We start from the raw sequence: 16,519 nt of genomic DNA, 5'->3' as shown, positions 1-16,519 counted from the left end.
TTCTTGTCATGTCGTAGGAAGGAGGCAGTATTGCTGCACAACCTGTGAACATTTGAACATTAAAAGTGTTCTGATGGTACACAGCTGTGCTATGGCTCAAGTTTCCAGTGCTAGAAGTGTGCCCCAGGATCCTCAGGTGGTTTTTGATACAAATTTCCTTAATGCCTGCAGAACTTGATGCCAAAGTGTGAAGAGTCAAGCTCTGAGGTCTGAGGCAGGATCAGGTCCTCGTGGTGGGCATTCTGTGACAGAAAGTTTGCTTTCCCTGGTACAGGGCGCTCGGTCTTCAGTAACAGTTAAAAATGTTAGATGGGGTTAAAAGGATGCCTCTTCCTGGCATGTGATAGCTTCGTCTGAAAATTCGGATAACATTAGAGATTGCTGAGCTGTGCTTATTATCATATATGCAATCTTATCATAGATTCACAGAATGCTTTGGGTTGGAAGGGACCTTTGGAGGTCATCTAGCCCAATCCCCCTGCAGTGAGCAGGGACATCATCAACCAGACCAGGTTCCTCAGAGCCCCGTCCAACCTGGCCTGGAATGTTTCCAGCAGTAGGACCTCCACTGCCTCTCTGGGAAACCTGTGCCAGTGTTTCACCACTCTCACTAAAAATTTATTCCTTCTGTCTAGTCTAAATCTGCCCTCCCTTAGTTTAAAACCATTACTCCTTCTCCTGTCACAACAGGCCTTGCTGAAAAGCCTGTCCCCATTTTTCCTGTAGGCCCCCTTTAAGTGCTGAAAGGCTGCAGTAAGATCCTTGTGGAGCCTTCTCTTCTCCAGGCTGACCAGCCCCAACTCTCTCAGCCTCACCTCAGGAGAGGTGCTCCAGCCCCCCAGTCAGTTTTGTGGCCTCCTCCGGACCCTCTCCAACAGGTCCATGTCTCTCCTGTGCTGGGGACTCCAGAGCTGGACGCAGTACTCCAGAGCGGAGCAGAGGGGCAGAATCCCCTCCCTTGACCTGCTGCACACTGCTGGGTCATGTCCAGCTTTTCATCCACCAGTACCCCCAAGTCCTTCTCTTATCTTGTCTGATAATTTCCACCAAAAAAATCTAAAGGTCTCTGTGTTAATAAAGAATACTTCTTAATGTTGAGCCAGCCAAGTCCATAATACAGGGAGACAACGTGAGTTATGAAGGACAGCATGTTCCATGCATTACAAAGAAGCAACTGAACAGTGATTGTATATTTACGAAAAGTAGCTGAAAAGCTTCTTCAAACATTAGTGTTCTTTGATGCTTACATGTGTAGAAAGTCAGATTTTTTAAAGTTCTGTACAGAGGTTTAAAGAAAAGTCCAACATTTTTAAAAAGAGTCTGTAAGTAACCCGTTTTTGTTTTGTAGGGTTTTTTAACACATTTTTAGAACTTGTACCCCAAACAAAATAGTATTTCTGGATACAGAACAAGGAGTTACTCAGTAGGCTGCACTAAGACAGGAGCCAGAAGGTTGTTTACCTGTGCCATAGCTTTCCTTTAGACCCTGTTTTTTCCAGACACTGAGCGAGGTCTGTAGTTCTCTCACAGAGCGCCCTGAAATCAAGCTCTTGTTGGGCTTTGCTGTCAGCCGGTAAATTGTTGGTTGGTTGTATTCCAAGAGGCTTGGTCCATCAGCAGAGCTTGTCAGAGTCCGTGAAAATCCATCTTGAAGGTACCAGGGACAAGATGTGGAAAACAAGTGTCAGAGAGTTATTTTGGCTATAGAATTCTGTAAGGAAGAAAAAAGAATAAACTTTGGTTCAGTGGTTGTTGTCTGTGAGGGTTTCATGCCACTTGAAAAAGTCCCTACTTAGGAGCTGCGTGAATATTAGGATGCAAATCTGGTGAGGAGCAAAGGATTTTCTTTTAAAGCAAAGCAAAATGCCAACCAAAAAAAGCTGGAGGAACAGGAAAAAACTGGAAACAATTGCAGTCTCTCCCTGTCTTTATTCACCAGAGCCAGGAACAGAAACAAATTGAGGTAAGAAACAAAGTAATATTGAAGGACTGAAGTTTGAGAAATTCTGAAAAACCTGTTGGGTGGATTTTTTTTATGTGTATTTAAGGTAATGGCAAAATCGATTGAAAGAACCTTGAGTCATTTCATAAGCCTGGCATGGTTACTGGCATTTGATACATTTTTGGCAATTGTTACATTTTATTTCTTGTAAGACTTTAAAAAGAAAAATGTTTGGCTTCTGTGTTTGACAGTGACTTCATTGGAACTTGTGCTCTTTATGTCGACTTGGGGCCCAGTTACGTGCTTTTCTGCTGCTTTATATTCAGATGTGATTGAAATCACGGTAATTGGGCTGTGAGCTTGCACATACAGGATAAATATTTGAATACTGTTAAATAAAGAGCATGTGTTACAAGAACACCACTGTGGTTTTCGTATCGTAAAAGGACATCCTAGGTACACTTTTTACTGTTTAATGGCAGTACTTCAGGTGCTGAGTGTGTTAGAGGCAAACTGGTAAGGTAGTGGATGACTTTTGGGTTGCACAGAACGAATACTGAATGAGAGAAGGTTGTGAAGTTTATCTCTTGTTCAGCGTTTCTTCAAAGAAGGCACGGAAAAACGGGTGTTCCCTGACGTGCATAAGGCTGCTCAAATTTTTCTGCTACCTGGCTTGTTAAGAGTCTTAACTGGAGTAGTTGAGATGGATGTTACGTGTAATGCGGAGGAGAGAAAAACGCTGGATGAAAGGGAGGTTTGAAAGACTTCTGAAAAGTCGGCTGCGTGGTGTCTGCAGGTTGCATCTCCACTGATGTATGTTAATTGCTTTACTGACGAGAATACAGAAATCAGGTGGGAATCGTAAATGTAAACTTTGTTGTGTTTTGTTTAGGGCTTGTTGCTGTGGGAGAGAAGGCACAAAAGAGATCTGGACATTATGTTGTGATGAAGGATCTTTCAGGTGAGATTCTTGTCTTAAAAAAAAAACCATCTCATTTAAAATGATTGCTTTGATAGCAGCATTGAAATTTCATACACATTTTATCTTCAAGGTAAACATCCAGTTTCTGCGCTGATGGAGATCTGTAACAAAAGAAGATGGTCGGCACCTGAATTTGTGTTGGTGGATGATAGTGGGCCTGATCATCGCAAACATTTTATCTTTAAGGTATGTTTGAGTTCCCTTGTTTGCTGTTGGTTTCCCTATTAAAAAGGTGGTTTAAATTGATGTTTATATTTGTATGTTGCAGAGGTGGCTGAGGACTGCTAAGCAGTGTCTTGATGCTAAATTTTCAAAGTCCTGTTTCTGTAAAGGCCAAACTGGATCTCTCAAGCGCATTAATCTTGAAGTCTGTCAAGAAACACACTCTTCCACTTGTTACTGAAGTTATTAACCTGTGTGGTATCATATTCTTGCTGTTTAATTGCAGGTGTGGTGTTAAGCCTTACTGTTGTGAAGGTGGTGAGCAAGGTTTAGGTATTTTTCTCCTTCGGTTATCTTCCAATGCGGGCTTTCTTTTTCATGTAATGTCTTGTGTTAGCAGTTACCATGCGGAAAAGATAGTGCTTACAGAGCAGGCGCGGGTTTTGTCAACCCCTAAAGAGGAATTACATAGAGAATGCGCTTGAAGGAGCTGCGTAGCGCTGCCTCGAAACAGAAGTGAAAAGGAGTTTGCTAACACTTTCTTTTTCCTCCGCCTCTTTCACAAACAGGTGAGAGTCAATGGAAATGAGTATCGGCCTACTTTTGCCAGCCTTAATAAGAAGCATGCTAAAGCCACAGCAGCAACTGCGGCTCTCCAAGCGATGGGACTTGTACCAAAGGAAAGCATGGTCAATACCACCATGTTTAGGAGTGCCTCACACCGCTAGATATTGTTTTTTATATTGACATTATTTCAGATAATTTTACTCTGCACAAAAATGGTATTTGCCCTTTCATGTTGTAAATACATTGGCAATTCCCACATTGTAAAAACTGTACAGACACCTTCAGGTTTTTCTTTTGTACCATCAAAATGTATTTAAATCATACTTAGTTTTTGGTATGTTTATATTGTTTACATTAGTGATGTAATTATTTCTTAAATGACTAAATCAGATGACAGACTCTGGAGGCATCAATAATCGAGACCCTTGTTTTAAAAACTCATGCAATTTCTCTCCAATACGGAATGTTAACACTTTCATACTGTTTTGTACTATGCTGCAGTTTCCCCCGGTCTCGGTAAAGCTACGCGTGCGCTTTTGCCGACAGCTGGTGAAAGGGCGCGCGGCTGACCTTGGTGTGGCCGAGGCCGGCGTGTACTGCTGGACAGGTACTGGGCCAGTACCGACACCCCCGCGGGAGCCCGTGCCGTGGCAGCCCTGTTGCACGGTGCCAGAACTGCGGCTCCCCGTGGAGTTTTGTGGGGGGGGTTTAACTCGGCGGCGCGCTGCGACTGGCCGTACAGCCCATGCGCTAGGACATAACGTGATTAGGCAGAAGGCTTGCTTTCGGAGGGGTGGCAGAAAGTCCAGCAACGGAACCCGTGAGGCTTGCAAAGCAAAGGTGACTCTCCCTGCATGTTCTGAGAAGGGAGATGATGGAGCTGTCTGTTCCAAACAAATTAACACACTGCCTGATGTTGATTGTATGAATTTGTGGTTAATGTGAATTTTAAACTCTAACAAATCTTCAACTGGATTTGGGGAGGGGAGGGAGGGGATAGAATGATGCTTAAATTGTTGTACCCAACTTGGTCAATAAAGCAGCACAAGTTCATAATCTTAATCACTGGTCAGTAAACAGTAATTAAAGTGTACGCCAAAACAACTTATTGAAGAAATGTACAGTAAAAAAAGTACGCTTTATGAAGATTATCAACAGCTGTTAGCGTTGCAGAATTGGTTCTAGCCATTTCTGCTTACTTTGGACTATTAGCAAATTAACTCCTTGGGCTTAAATTTTCTGTAATGGTACTCTGCCCTCAAGGAGGCAGCCTGATCCAGAGCTTTGGCAGTGTGACAAGGGAGAGGACATAGAAAACTTTTCCTTCTTTTTTTCTTCTTTTTCTGTTTTTTAATTTAAGAAAGTGTTAGTACTTTAGCTATGTGCACTTTGAATTGGAAAGGGCATTGTACACTTCTTGCCAGATTTGTCTGAGTTACGAGCAGATTGCCAGGATTTGCAGACTCTGGTAGTTCGGGTGCTTATTTTCAGAAAAGTCTTTTTGAGGTCTCTGTGTTGCACCTGCTGACCAGAGCTTCATTTCGGGCAGAAACAAAATACAGTTTGCACGCAGTGCGGCACTGCTCATGTCTGAAGTGAAAGACCTTTGCAATGTAGTAGGAACGTGGAGGTGAACAATTACAGTACCTCTTCTTCCACAAAGTAGGGTGACTCGTGTGTATTCTGTCAACTGTTGTGGAACAAGGTGTCTTTCTTTGGCTTAAAGGGACAAGGATCAATGTCTCGTGTTGTGTAAAGCAGAGAAATGCTATTTGGCTCGCCACCACACGCTTCTGAGAAATAAAGCCCCTTATTAGTCTGTCAAAGCGCTCTAGAAATGCCTAAATGAATCTCAGTTTTCATGGAAGTAGTTGTCTTTAATTAAACTTTTTTTCCCTTTGGCTTCTTGCCTTCAGTCTCTGACTAAATATGTGAAGATCTCCTTGCCTCATTTGCTGAACTAGTTGGAAGGTGTGTGTAAAAACCAAAAGTGAACGTGGTACAGCAATGGATAGATCTACTCTGGGAGAACTGGGTGTTGTATCTATCTTAGCTGAAGTCTGGCTTTTTGATGTACGACTTCAAGTAATTAACTGGGAATGTGGGAGCAGCTCCTGATCAGGCTTGTTTAAATGTCTGGTTTGATAGAGCTAAAACATGGGAGATGTTGATTGTTCTGTGAAGTCTGTGGTGTCCGTGTCCGCGCTGGTTTCACAGCTGTACAGTATCAAATCCGGGAACATACAGTCTCTTGTACTTGTTGATTTGTTCTTTTTTTTTGGTCTCTGTTCCCCGTGTATAATGTAAAGATAGATGTTACCTCGCAGCAGCAAGGAGCAGATGAATTCAGTCCCACTGAAGACTCCATTTAAAAAATAACTATTTAGGAAAGTTCTGGATTTCACGCCTTAAAGATGTGGTACTGTATGTGGATTTAACCTTGGATCTTAAGGAAGAGTTATGGAAAAAAAAAATAATTAAGGTCTGTAATGCCCTAATTATGACAGTTCTTGATTTTGAGGTTTCTGTTTTAGTTTCATTCCTTGTTGTTTAGAACGATACCTGAATCTAAAGCTAGTGCAGCGATGTGCTTCTGTTAAATTTGTAAATTTGAATTGGTTTGAGTGTCTTTTGCATGCAGGAATAGACAAGTAGTGATACATTAAAAAGAACAACTAGGAAACGCTCTCTTGGAACCTGGTTATTTATGCAGCCCTTTAGCTGTCTGCAAGGTGAATAGTCTGTGACTCCTGCTGGTGGACGACATGATCGGTTTGGCTGTTGGATTTCCCTTTGCTGCAGAATTACTCTCCCTAGGAAGCAACCTCGCAGAAAGCGCTTCTGCCTTCCCTGGGGCAGGGAGCGTTTCGAAACAGGCGCCCAAGAACTCGTAGCCAGCTCCACCAGAATGATTCCTTGGCAGTCTTCTAACGCGTGGTGTTTAAATGGTTAGGACTGGAGGAGAGCAGGAAGGTGAAGCTTCTATGTCTTGGAAAATTCAAGATTGCCTCTTAAAGTGCAAAAACTGTCTTGAGGCTTAATCAAATGCTTGCAGTCAGTCGCTCCCCCAAACATACCATAGTTGCAATGAACCTTCAGCCACTTGGACAGGTTAAATGAATAAATCTCAGGGCTCTACGAGCATCTGGAATAATGGTAGTATTGACTGAGAAATCTCCTTCGGGTGGAAGAGCAGCAGACTGGGTAGTGTAAGGCTGTAGCTTTTATAGGGACCAGCCCTGAATCCCAGAGCTGGAAGCCACTGGAATGTGCTTCTGAAATCACAGGCAAAGCTGTGACTTAAACCCACAGGCGGTTTACAGTACAAGGAGGAGCTGCAGCTCGGGTAATGGTGCAAAGCATGTGATAAAGAATTCGGTGGTAGAGTTTTGAAGTTGCACAGTTCTAGACTACAAGAACATAATTGTAATTCAAATATTTTAAAATGATGACAAGCTATTAATTGGCATTGGTGTCTCTCCTTAACTCTGACAAGCTGGATGTGAAAATACAAACCAGAACTGAAATTACTACTAATGATTGCATTTCCTAGAAACAGACAAGTCCAGGTCCACGTACCAAAAGGGTTATTGGCTTGATCAAAACTGCTTCCCCACGGAGGGAGCTACAGCCTCGCTCGTTCCTGTGGCTCGCCGTAACCTGTTCCAGGCACGCAGGCTTTGGCGGCAGGCCCGCTCCTCAGGCGCGCGCCCGGGAGGTGCTGCCTGGTGCAGACCTGGGCCGCGAGCTCCGAGGCCACGAGCGGCTTTCGGGAGGGCTCGCCGGCGTGGCAGCGGGGGAAGCCGATCTCCGCTCTGTGCACCAGAACGTGGCCGCTGTGAGAACCGCTGCTAAGGACAGACAGCACTGGGCTCAAAGTTCACAGCAGAGGGTGTGGCTGACGGAGGCCGACATGGCAGATAAAAAAGGCACAGAGTTAACTGTGACTCCTGTAAGAAGTGTGGTTAACACACCAGCCGCGCTAGAAACCCAGTCTTCTGGTATGCCCCGCGATGCTGTTAGCGCTGGATTTTCACTCTTGGTGTCTGATACTAAGTAAAGCGGAAAGTTCAGTGATTTGCTTCTCGGTTAGTTAGGGAGAAGTGTAGCGATGAATCAAAGTTGGATTCTACTACCCTAAACTCCACCAGAAACGGGAGTATTTGACATGATCAAAGTATTTAATATTCTAAGGTGCCTTTTTCCATCGTAAGAGAGGGACTTTCCCTTCTTCTGTTTTCTAGATGTTGTCCGGCATAGCGCTAGGCTGGCAGTGTCATGGTGGTTACTGTAAAGTAACAAATGTAAACATGAAGTATTCCTGTGTAGTCACACACGGGCTGTATTGGGGTAGGGCGCTTCAAGGGGTGGTGATACAAAGTGACTGGAGGGCAGAGAAAGCTGTCATCGTGCCTCCGTCTGCAGTAACTTCCTCACCTGCCTACATTTTAAAGTTTACAGGCAGGCTGCTGACATGAGACTTGGCTACAGTCTCCTGTTTCGGAACAGCGGCCTGAGTCGGAGGTGGAAAGCAGAACAGTGCTGTGGGAAGGGTGAGGGTGGCTCGGCACATGGCCTGAGCCCTGCTCTGTTTTCGGTGCAAAAAAACCCGGTTGAATTAGAAATCTCACTGGAGCGGACAAGCACGACGCTATTCTACGTACTGCTCTTCAGATCTGGTGTTCTCTGCTGCAGGAATCTGATCACCTAACGGCTGCGTGAAGTGACAGACATGCCTCCCAAGTAACAGCTCGGCGTGTCCCCCCCAAAGCGCAGCGGGCTGCGTCTCGCCTGTTCATAGACTGCGCTGTCACTGCAGACGCAAAGTCAGATCAGTAGCCCCCCCGCTGCCTCTCATTTTCTCTGTCCTCGACCAGGTGGTGGAACCATTTCATCCCTCCAGCTGGGTCCGATTCAGGTCAGGGTTTGTACAAACGGCTTTTTAGAAGTTTGGAGCATTGTAATGTCAGTGTGGGTGGGGGGATGCGACACGAGACAGCTACGCCGAGCAGTGCTGAGGAATCTTAACCTGCTGATCTGATTCAGCTGCAGCCAGAACCCTGCGCTTGCATCCCTCTGACTTTCATCTATCTTTGTGGGGCTCTGAGCTGACTTAAGCCAGGAGGCGCAACACACCAAGGTGTGGCCCTTGAGCTTCTGGCAAGGTGCTGTAAGCAGTGTTGGAAGGGGGTCTGCCAAGAATTCCACCCATCCAAAATGCAGGTCACGAGTTACCGCACAGAGCAGTGGCAGACATTCTGTACTTCAGAACAGAATCTGCACGTGCATGAAGAATACAGACCTTCCACGTGCAATTCAGACCAATAAAACAGATAATCATGTTTTATCAAGTTTTATTTAAAAAAGGCTTTCTAAAATACAGAAGGAGATGTCCAAGGCCACCTCCTTCATTTCCTTTAAAAGTCCTTTGAAGTGTTTTATGATGAGTGATGTGCAGTAGTTGTCTGTCACGTGCAACTGGACTGTATCCCTCCCAGTACGGCACAGGTGCTGCCTGTGTAGACCTGAACAAAGTACAGCACCTGCACCCAGAGAGCATTCTTCCCCATTAAATGGAAGTAGCATACCTATGGCTTCCAGGTATAAGCATAATCCCGCATTTCCAGGAATCGGATGGAAGATTTTCCCAATGTTGGACACTGACTCAGCTGATCCAGGGTCTTGGGATGCAGTCCACACGTAAGCAGATCTTTGTGTAGGGTTTCCTGCGGAAATTCACGGGAAGAAGAGAGACGTGGAATAGGTATTTCTCTTTGAAACACCTGTAGTTCTTAATGTTCACTTGTGTACCTCGGGGGAACTCCCGAAAAGCTCCTTTTCCCACTGTCCCGTTTCTGAGGGAATGACAAGCCACGCGGCCTGCCAGGTGGTAACCACAAGTAACTGGGTGCAAGCCCACGTGTTAAGGGAAAGCTTTGTGCTGCTTAGTGGCCGATGGTTTGTAACGAAAATACTATTCCTAAAAGGAAAGATTGTCTCTGCTACTTTCCTTACCTGGCTGAAGGCAGGGCTTGCTTGGTCAAGCTGAGCGTTAAACACAGCAGTGGGCTCATGTGTGTATAAGGCAGCAGAGAACGCTCCCCTCTGCGCGGCTTTGAGCAGCATGGTCAAGGAATGCAGGGAATGAGGCAGGACAGGGCCAACGATCTCCAGGCTGAATACGTCCTCATACGCCAAGTCAACCCTGGCTTTGGCATTTATACTTCGAGCCTGAAAGACAGGAGCACACTGGATTAGTTTTTGACACACCAAATCAAGTCCTCGCTTTCATTTTCACTTAATACCGCAGTGCCACAGTCCCGTTAGAAGGTCAAAATACTTTTCAGTATCATCAACTCACTGCTCAATACCCGAGTGTTACAATGATTTTACTGTCTTTGTAACAACTCCTAAAGTGTGCCAGCTGTGACACACTGAAACATTAGAGAGTTAACTGCAGAAGAACCGTAGGAGCTAGTTTGGTGGCAGAGGGCTGCCCCACTTCTAGGCACAGCACGTCCTTTACTATCCACCACCTCCTTATAGTAACAGCTGGTGAGCCGTGCTTCAGGGGCTCCCTCTCTGCAAGCAGCTGGGATGGTCTGAGGCCCCGTAAGAGCTCGGGAGAATCTTTTAAGAACCATTTTAGTGTCTGAGGGGTCTGCTTAACCTCTTAGTTATCAGGATGTGAAGAATGGAGATACTGGGATTTGAGTTTAGCAGCACAGACCCAGGTGGACAGAGCTGGTCTAGGAGGCAGTCTCTTACTGCAGGCAAAATGCTAACTCAGGCTCCAGCAACGACGATTACTCTGCTGTACCCAAGGGAAACTACACAAAGGCTGTGTCTAATTTACTGGGTGAAGAAACAACTTTCCTTCATCAGAAAACAGAGACAGTTGTGTTTGTTACTTACTTTGAGTGTTTGCATTGTTCCACCTCGGAAAGCAACAGGAGACAACAAAGTTGGCGGAAGCCCTGCCTGCGGACCTGCAACAGCCACCAGGCTCTTGCAGTTTATCAAGAAGTTCAGCAAGGTGAACGCGTTTGTTCCTTTCACTAACGCGAGGGACTCGGGTCTGTGGTCCCTCTGCACCTCGTGCTTCTCCTTGCGACTGTATTGACTGGAGTCAAAGGAAGACCACGGGGAAGTGAGAAGCATCAGCGCACTGAAGGAGGAATCAGAGCAGTGCACCTCCAGAAGAAACCCCACCACCCGCCTGTGACCAATCAATTCATTGGAACAAAAGCAAAAAAAACCACCGTCAGATTTGTTCTTCAAATATTAAGCAGCATCTTAAACCTCCGATTTCATTATTGAAGTTGTGAGGTAAAAAGCATTTTCCAGGTCCAATGTCATGTTTACTGAACACCTACAAAGTCAGCAACTCCTCGTTTTACTGTGAGTTTTGCGTAAAACCGTAAGCATTCAGAGTTCAGATCAGGAGGCTGCTTTTGAAGCGTGTCCCCGCATCCCCAGTTACGGGGCAGTGCTGCGGGGCAGTCTCAGGGAGCTGCACCGAGCTTCCTCAGGGGTGGCAGCCAGCAGCAGCTGCTTTGGGCAGTGCCCCTCACTGCTCCCAGGGCAATAGGACCAGGGGAAGACCGAGTTGATCGGTCCCTCTCAAACACGTACAGGTTCTCAGCAACAGCTGTTCTCATCTACAGCTGTGTCCCTACTATGCCACACTACTTCCAAGTGTAAACCTAGCCTACATGAACCCTTTTCTTTAAAAAAAAATGAAAAAATCTACCAAGTCTTTCCAGTGAACCTATATGTGAGGTGACACTATCAGTTTGTGACCTAACAGATGGGTTGCACAAAGTTACATTAACAATTCACAATGGCTTTTCCTTCAAGAAGAGGAGCATCTAGAAATACCTGTCATAAAGAAACTCAAACAGACATGCAGAGTCTCTTAATATGCAGTAATGTGATGAATAATATCTGGAAGGAAGTTCTCAAAAGCTTTTATAAAACTTCAATCCGTACCACTGAACGCTAACATCTGCAGGGCTTTCCAGCGTCATGATGTGCAAGGAAAGGATACAGCTTAATAGAAATAGCATCTGGTTTCTTAACCTTATCTTGGACTCCCATCTCCTCAAGCCAAGAAAAGCTGTCGTCGTCATCATCCTCATCGCTTGGAGCTGGTTCCCTAGGAAACACAGAAGCAGTGTTAGGAGGGCAATACTTCCTACAAAGGTTTTCCAAACGGAATGTGTGCGAGTCTGTAGATGCCCTTGAATTCTAGCGTGGTAGAAGGCTTATTACATACTCTCCTTCTTCCATGCTGTTGCCCACTTCGAGGCTGTTAGCGACTTCCATTTCCAAATTCACTTCAGAGTTTTTCTGTTTCCTGGTTCTACTGTCTTCTACCAAAGGTAAAGAAAACTCTATCCCTTGAACACAGGACGAAAAAAAGCAGTGAATGGTTTTGTAACACAGCTGATGCACTTTACCCATTATTCGAATTCTAGCTGGACTGGTTTTGCCTTACCTTCATTTCTCATGGCTTCCCTTAAACCTCTCGTCGTGGGGGAAATGACGGCTGTGATAACGTCACTTCCCGCAAGACCAGCTGCACGGAACAGGACAGTAAACTGGTAGGTACACACATAGAAGTAGGGACACAGTTTGGCTTTGAGCAGATTGTACAGAGAAGTAAAGCTGACAGCCCTGCAACATAGAATAAAACAATTCTGTCATTAACTGAAGTTAATTCTTTGCACTTGACGCATCCAGCCGCCTTTGGCTGGGTGGTGCTGACGTGTACTCTGCACAGGCTTGAGAGCATAGTGAACGATGAGTCAGATTTCCAGATGTGCTCAACATCTGGGAAGCTGCACTCCTCTGAAACGCAGCCTGCTGGCGAGTGCCACGCTCTTCCAGCACACTGGCTTTCTAGCGTGCGGGTTTACATGAGGCGTCACAGGCAACCTCCTAACAGCGTTTACAGAATTCTACCCAAATCGTTAATTAGGATCGGAGAGGGGCATTTGACACAAGAAGGTAGCTTTCGTCTTGAACTTATTTCCTTAGCCTGGTCCTCAAAATAACGAACATTCTAGCTGGGGGGGGGGGGGGAAGCTTTCTCCTAAAAATGGAAAGAACTTGTGCATTAATTAAAATCCCATTGTCTTAATCATACTAAACACATCAGTTGTTTGGTTCCGCTTACCAGTCGCTCATTAGCACTTGTTGCAAGGCTTCATCCTGTGACCAAGGACTGGCCTTTCCAGCTATTTTTCTGTCTGCCCCAATGCGAGGGAACAGCTGCAGCCATGGCAGTGAAGGGTGAAGCCAGTAAACAAGGCTTTGCTGAAAGGCACAGCGCAGTTCTGTGGACAGTTTTGGTTCCTAGATTTCAAAAAGTATTTTATGAGGGCAGTAATACTTTACTTAAGGCGGCATTACAAGTGACGGATTTAAAAAATATTACACTAAACACAAAAAATATTCCCAGGCTTGTGAATAAGACAGACTGAAGAAAGACGGACAGCAGCCGGCAGCTGCTCCAGGGCTGAGGTTAAACGACCACTCACTTCTCACCGTTTGCCGCTGCGGGTACAAGCCACGGATGGAATTAGGTTAGCAGTCTAAACGAGCCTTACTCTTAATGCAAGCAGGACAAACCAAACCACAACCAAGCCTTCACTGCCGGCATGTTTAAGGAAAGGTGCAAAGGTACATTCTCCTCTCCAAAGCTGGAGCTTCAAGCTGCCCTCTGCAGCGTTACCTGTACACTCTGTGGCAAGTTTGTTTCTGTCGCTCTGCAATGCTGAGCAAATCCCTGAGCTTCCTCTTGTGCTTTTAAATGTTCTGCCCATGTAAAAGGTTGGGAAGACATAAACAGAAGTCGTGTTTTAATACTCCAGTCTGCGGGAAATTCATGTCTTGGTGAGGAGGGAACTTCGGGCACAGCCACAGGTAAATGAAGGTCCTTACAAAAGAGAAAGAGCATCAGTTAACCCATAGAGTTTAAAACCAAACCCCTATGCAGCTACCTATTTGTATTTTACCATGGTTAGGTCCCATGCCTTTCCTGGCAGGCAGACCAAATACTGGACTATAGATGTTAGATTAACGTCCTGAGTTCAGTAGCCTATAAAAAGACAAGTTAAACCCTGTTGTCTCCTGCATGTTTTTGTCCAATTCAGTGCAGCAGGTAAAATGCCTAGCTCATTTTGATCCTAAGGAAGTACTTGCATTAAGTTCAGAGACATACTTAAAAAAAAAAAAAAGCTTCTGCAGACAGATTTTCTGGATTCCAAGTTACACAAAGTTTGACTGTTCACAGGCTAACTAAATTCACAGTTTATACTCAACTGATTATTTCAGTCAGTAGAAATACGGCATTATATTGTTTATAAAAAAGTGGGTTTTCATTCACAGGGGTCTTTTCAAAAGTCACAAACTAGGAACAGATAAAAGGATGAATGATTCAAAAAAAGAAAACTTAGCCTCAAGTTTACAAAGACAAGAATTTTCATACCAAAACAGCATTTAATTTCATCCTCTCGTGGTGATTGTAATGTCAGATGCTTCCTAGAGGGTGCAAAAAAACCCACTGGGGAGCTCTAGGACAGTTTGTGCTCTTTGAGAGGTCATTCTTCTGTTCTGCTAAGTTAGTTTGAACTTCAGTTTCTGAACCTGTAACAATGTTAGACATTATCTGCTTGAACCTCTCCTTCATGAGAGTATACATATTCAGTATTCTCTCTGCCCTATGTGGCTGGTGGAGTCGTGTTTATTCCCTTTCTACACCTGAATAAAAGACTGTGGAAGATGCATCACTTTGAAGAACATCCTTCTCTCAACAAAAGATAAACCTCAGAAACAGGGGAATTACAGTCCAAATGGCAATCAGACTGGAAGAAGACACCAACCTCTGTCAACTAGAACAACAACAGTAGCGGTGTCAGGGAGAAGGCTGGCTTTTAAAGGACTGTCACCATAACAGTAAACTCCAAGACAACGTAAGAAATTTTCTTAACGCTGACATTTTAGTACATGGTTTTAGACAGAGAGGGACCACCAAACATGACGTTTCAGCTCTTTTTTTTTTTTTGTGAACAGAGAACAACTGGAAACGTTTCAGCAGCAGTACGTGCGGTTCCGTACATGGGTTAGGGCGAGGACGTCGGTTCTTTCGGCGGGCTCTGCTCTCCGGGCGTGCCTGTCTTCGCCAACAGCCTCTAGAAGCTGGATGAACAAGGCGCGTTAAGATGCGGCGCCAACCAAGAGCCGCGCTGACACCGACCGGCGCGGCCCTCGCAGCCCGCTGCCAGGGGCGATGCCAAGCGCACCGATGCTGCAGCCGCCTCCGCCAGCCCCGGGCCTGGCCGGGGGCGACGGCTGCCAGCGCCGAGGCCCCGGCTCTGCCGGTGCCGCCGGGCCCGGGCGCTGGGGAGGCGGCCGCCCGCGGGCCCCCCCCCCCCCCCCGTCCCCTCTTCGCTGAGGGAAGCGCCAGCGGCCGCGGGGCCGGGGCTCGGCCCTACCTGCCAGAAGGGCGCTGCCGAGGGGGACCCGCCCGCCGATGGCCGCCGGCCCCGCTCCCGCGGCTCGGGGGTGCCAGCCGCCCGCGGCGCGTTGTCCAGGCTGGAGAAGGGGTTGCGGCGGGCGGGCGCGGAGGGGGCCCGCGGGGCCTCCCCGCAGGGCGAGGGAGCGGCGGAGGCGGCGGCCGGCTCGCTCCTCCGCGGCCGCTTGCGCTTCAGCCGCAGAGTCGCCGGCGGCTTCTTGAAGCCGGGCGAGTAGCCGGGCACGACGGAGGCGGCCATGGCCGGGCGGCGCGGCACTGCCGGGAGGGAGCCGCTGTCCCCGCTTGGCGCCAAAAGCGGCCAGCTCCGCCCCCGGGCGGCGCTGAGCGGACGCGGGGGCCGCCGCCATTTCCCCCGCCTCTGAGGAGGCGCCGCCGAGCTGCTCCCGCCATCGCCGGGGTTGTGGCCGCTGCCCTGCCGCCGCTGTCCCCCCCCGCTGCGGCTCGCAAATAAAAAATTAAAAAAAAAAAAAAAAAAAAAAATTCTGAATCTGCCCTGCAGCCAGCCTGAGTGCACTTCTACAAGCAATCGTCCCATGGCCGCACCAGGACAAAAATCACCTGTGAAGAGACTAGAACGTGTGAAATGTGAGACTGAACACACGCAGTGCGTGTTTTGGTTGTGATCTGTGGCACTGGCTGGGGCCCAGGCTGAAGCGTTTTACTTCAGACTATATTGCAGAAAAGACCCCCCGCCAAAAAATGGGCAGCAGTTTTCAGCCCACGCGAGACACCTGATCCTTTCCAAAATACACCTCTGAAGGCTGTTAAATAAGACAATGATGGATTATAAAACCAATCCAGAGGCAATGCTGTGTCTGAAGACCTGTGGCTGCCCATAACAGCCATCCAGGCATCGCTGTCCCCTAGCTGTGCGGGGCTCGAGCTCGCCAGAGCGGGGCAAGAGCCCGAGCGGACATGGCTCCCAGCCTGCAGCTCACGGTTATTGGTGCTGCAGGAGACGGCGGCAGCCTCCATGGGGCCAGCCGGCCGGCGTACAGGTCGCAGGGAAGCGCATGCTACTTTCTGGTCAAAGCTGTGAAGGAACAGGCAGGCACCTGGCAGCCTTCGCCCCCAAGCTGAAGCACCTTGGCTCTTGCGCTAAAACCCACTTTCTGCTGCCTTCTGTCAGGGGAGGCAGAGCAAAAGGGCAGTTGCTTAGCGAGCCTCATGAACCATCTTTGTTCAAGCACATGCAAATCTAAACCTAGCATTACTCATGAGCATTACAACATGCTGAGACACCTCAGCCACCTCAATGCACCAACAGCCAGCTTAACGCCCACTGTACAAAGAGACATTTGCTTCATAACCTGACCCAGCTGAA

General features: G+C 47.0%; 2 protein-coding genes across 3 annotated transcripts in view; one reads left to right on the top strand and one right to left on the bottom strand.

The window, feature by feature from the left end:
- The window catches only part of SON (SON DNA and RNA binding protein), a 41,599-nt gene extending 35,260 nt beyond the window's left edge, over positions 1-6,339 (top strand). For both annotated transcript variants that reach the window (XM_009933384.2, XM_075432530.1), the window contains exons 10-12: positions 2,835-2,903; positions 2,995-3,110; positions 3,656-6,339. In XM_009933384.2, the coding sequence (XP_009931686.2) occupies positions 2,835-2,903; positions 2,995-3,110; positions 3,656-3,814 (344 nt within the window). In that variant the 3' untranslated portion in view covers positions 3,815-6,339. The remainder of the gene's footprint in view (positions 1-2,834; positions 2,904-2,994; positions 3,111-3,655) is intronic.
- Positions 6,340-9,075: 2,736 nt separating this feature from the next.
- Positions 9,076-15,448, bottom strand: DONSON (DNA replication fork stabilization factor DONSON). The gene is made up of 10 exons (XM_075445914.1): positions 15,155-15,448; positions 14,778-14,858; positions 13,393-13,596; positions 12,835-13,013; positions 12,154-12,332; positions 11,932-12,055; positions 11,704-11,811; positions 10,569-10,767; positions 9,669-9,884; positions 9,076-9,379 (listed from the first exon to the last, which is right to left on the bottom strand). The coding sequence occupies exons 1-10, from the start codon at positions 15,431-15,433 to the stop codon at positions 9,242-9,244; spliced, it is 1,707 nt and encodes a 568-aa protein (XP_075302029.1). The 5' UTR covers positions 15,434-15,448; the 3' UTR covers positions 9,076-9,241.
- Positions 15,449-16,519: the final 1,071 nt, after the last annotated feature.

Source organism: Opisthocomus hoazin, chromosome 1, assembly GCF_030867145.1.
Source record: "Opisthocomus hoazin isolate bOpiHoa1 chromosome 1, bOpiHoa1.hap1, whole genome shotgun sequence".
NCBI lineage: Eukaryota > Metazoa > Chordata > Aves > Opisthocomiformes > Opisthocomidae > Opisthocomus > Opisthocomus hoazin.
Note: the sequence above shows the minus strand (reverse complement) of the source record. Positions and strands in the feature narration are given on the sequence as shown.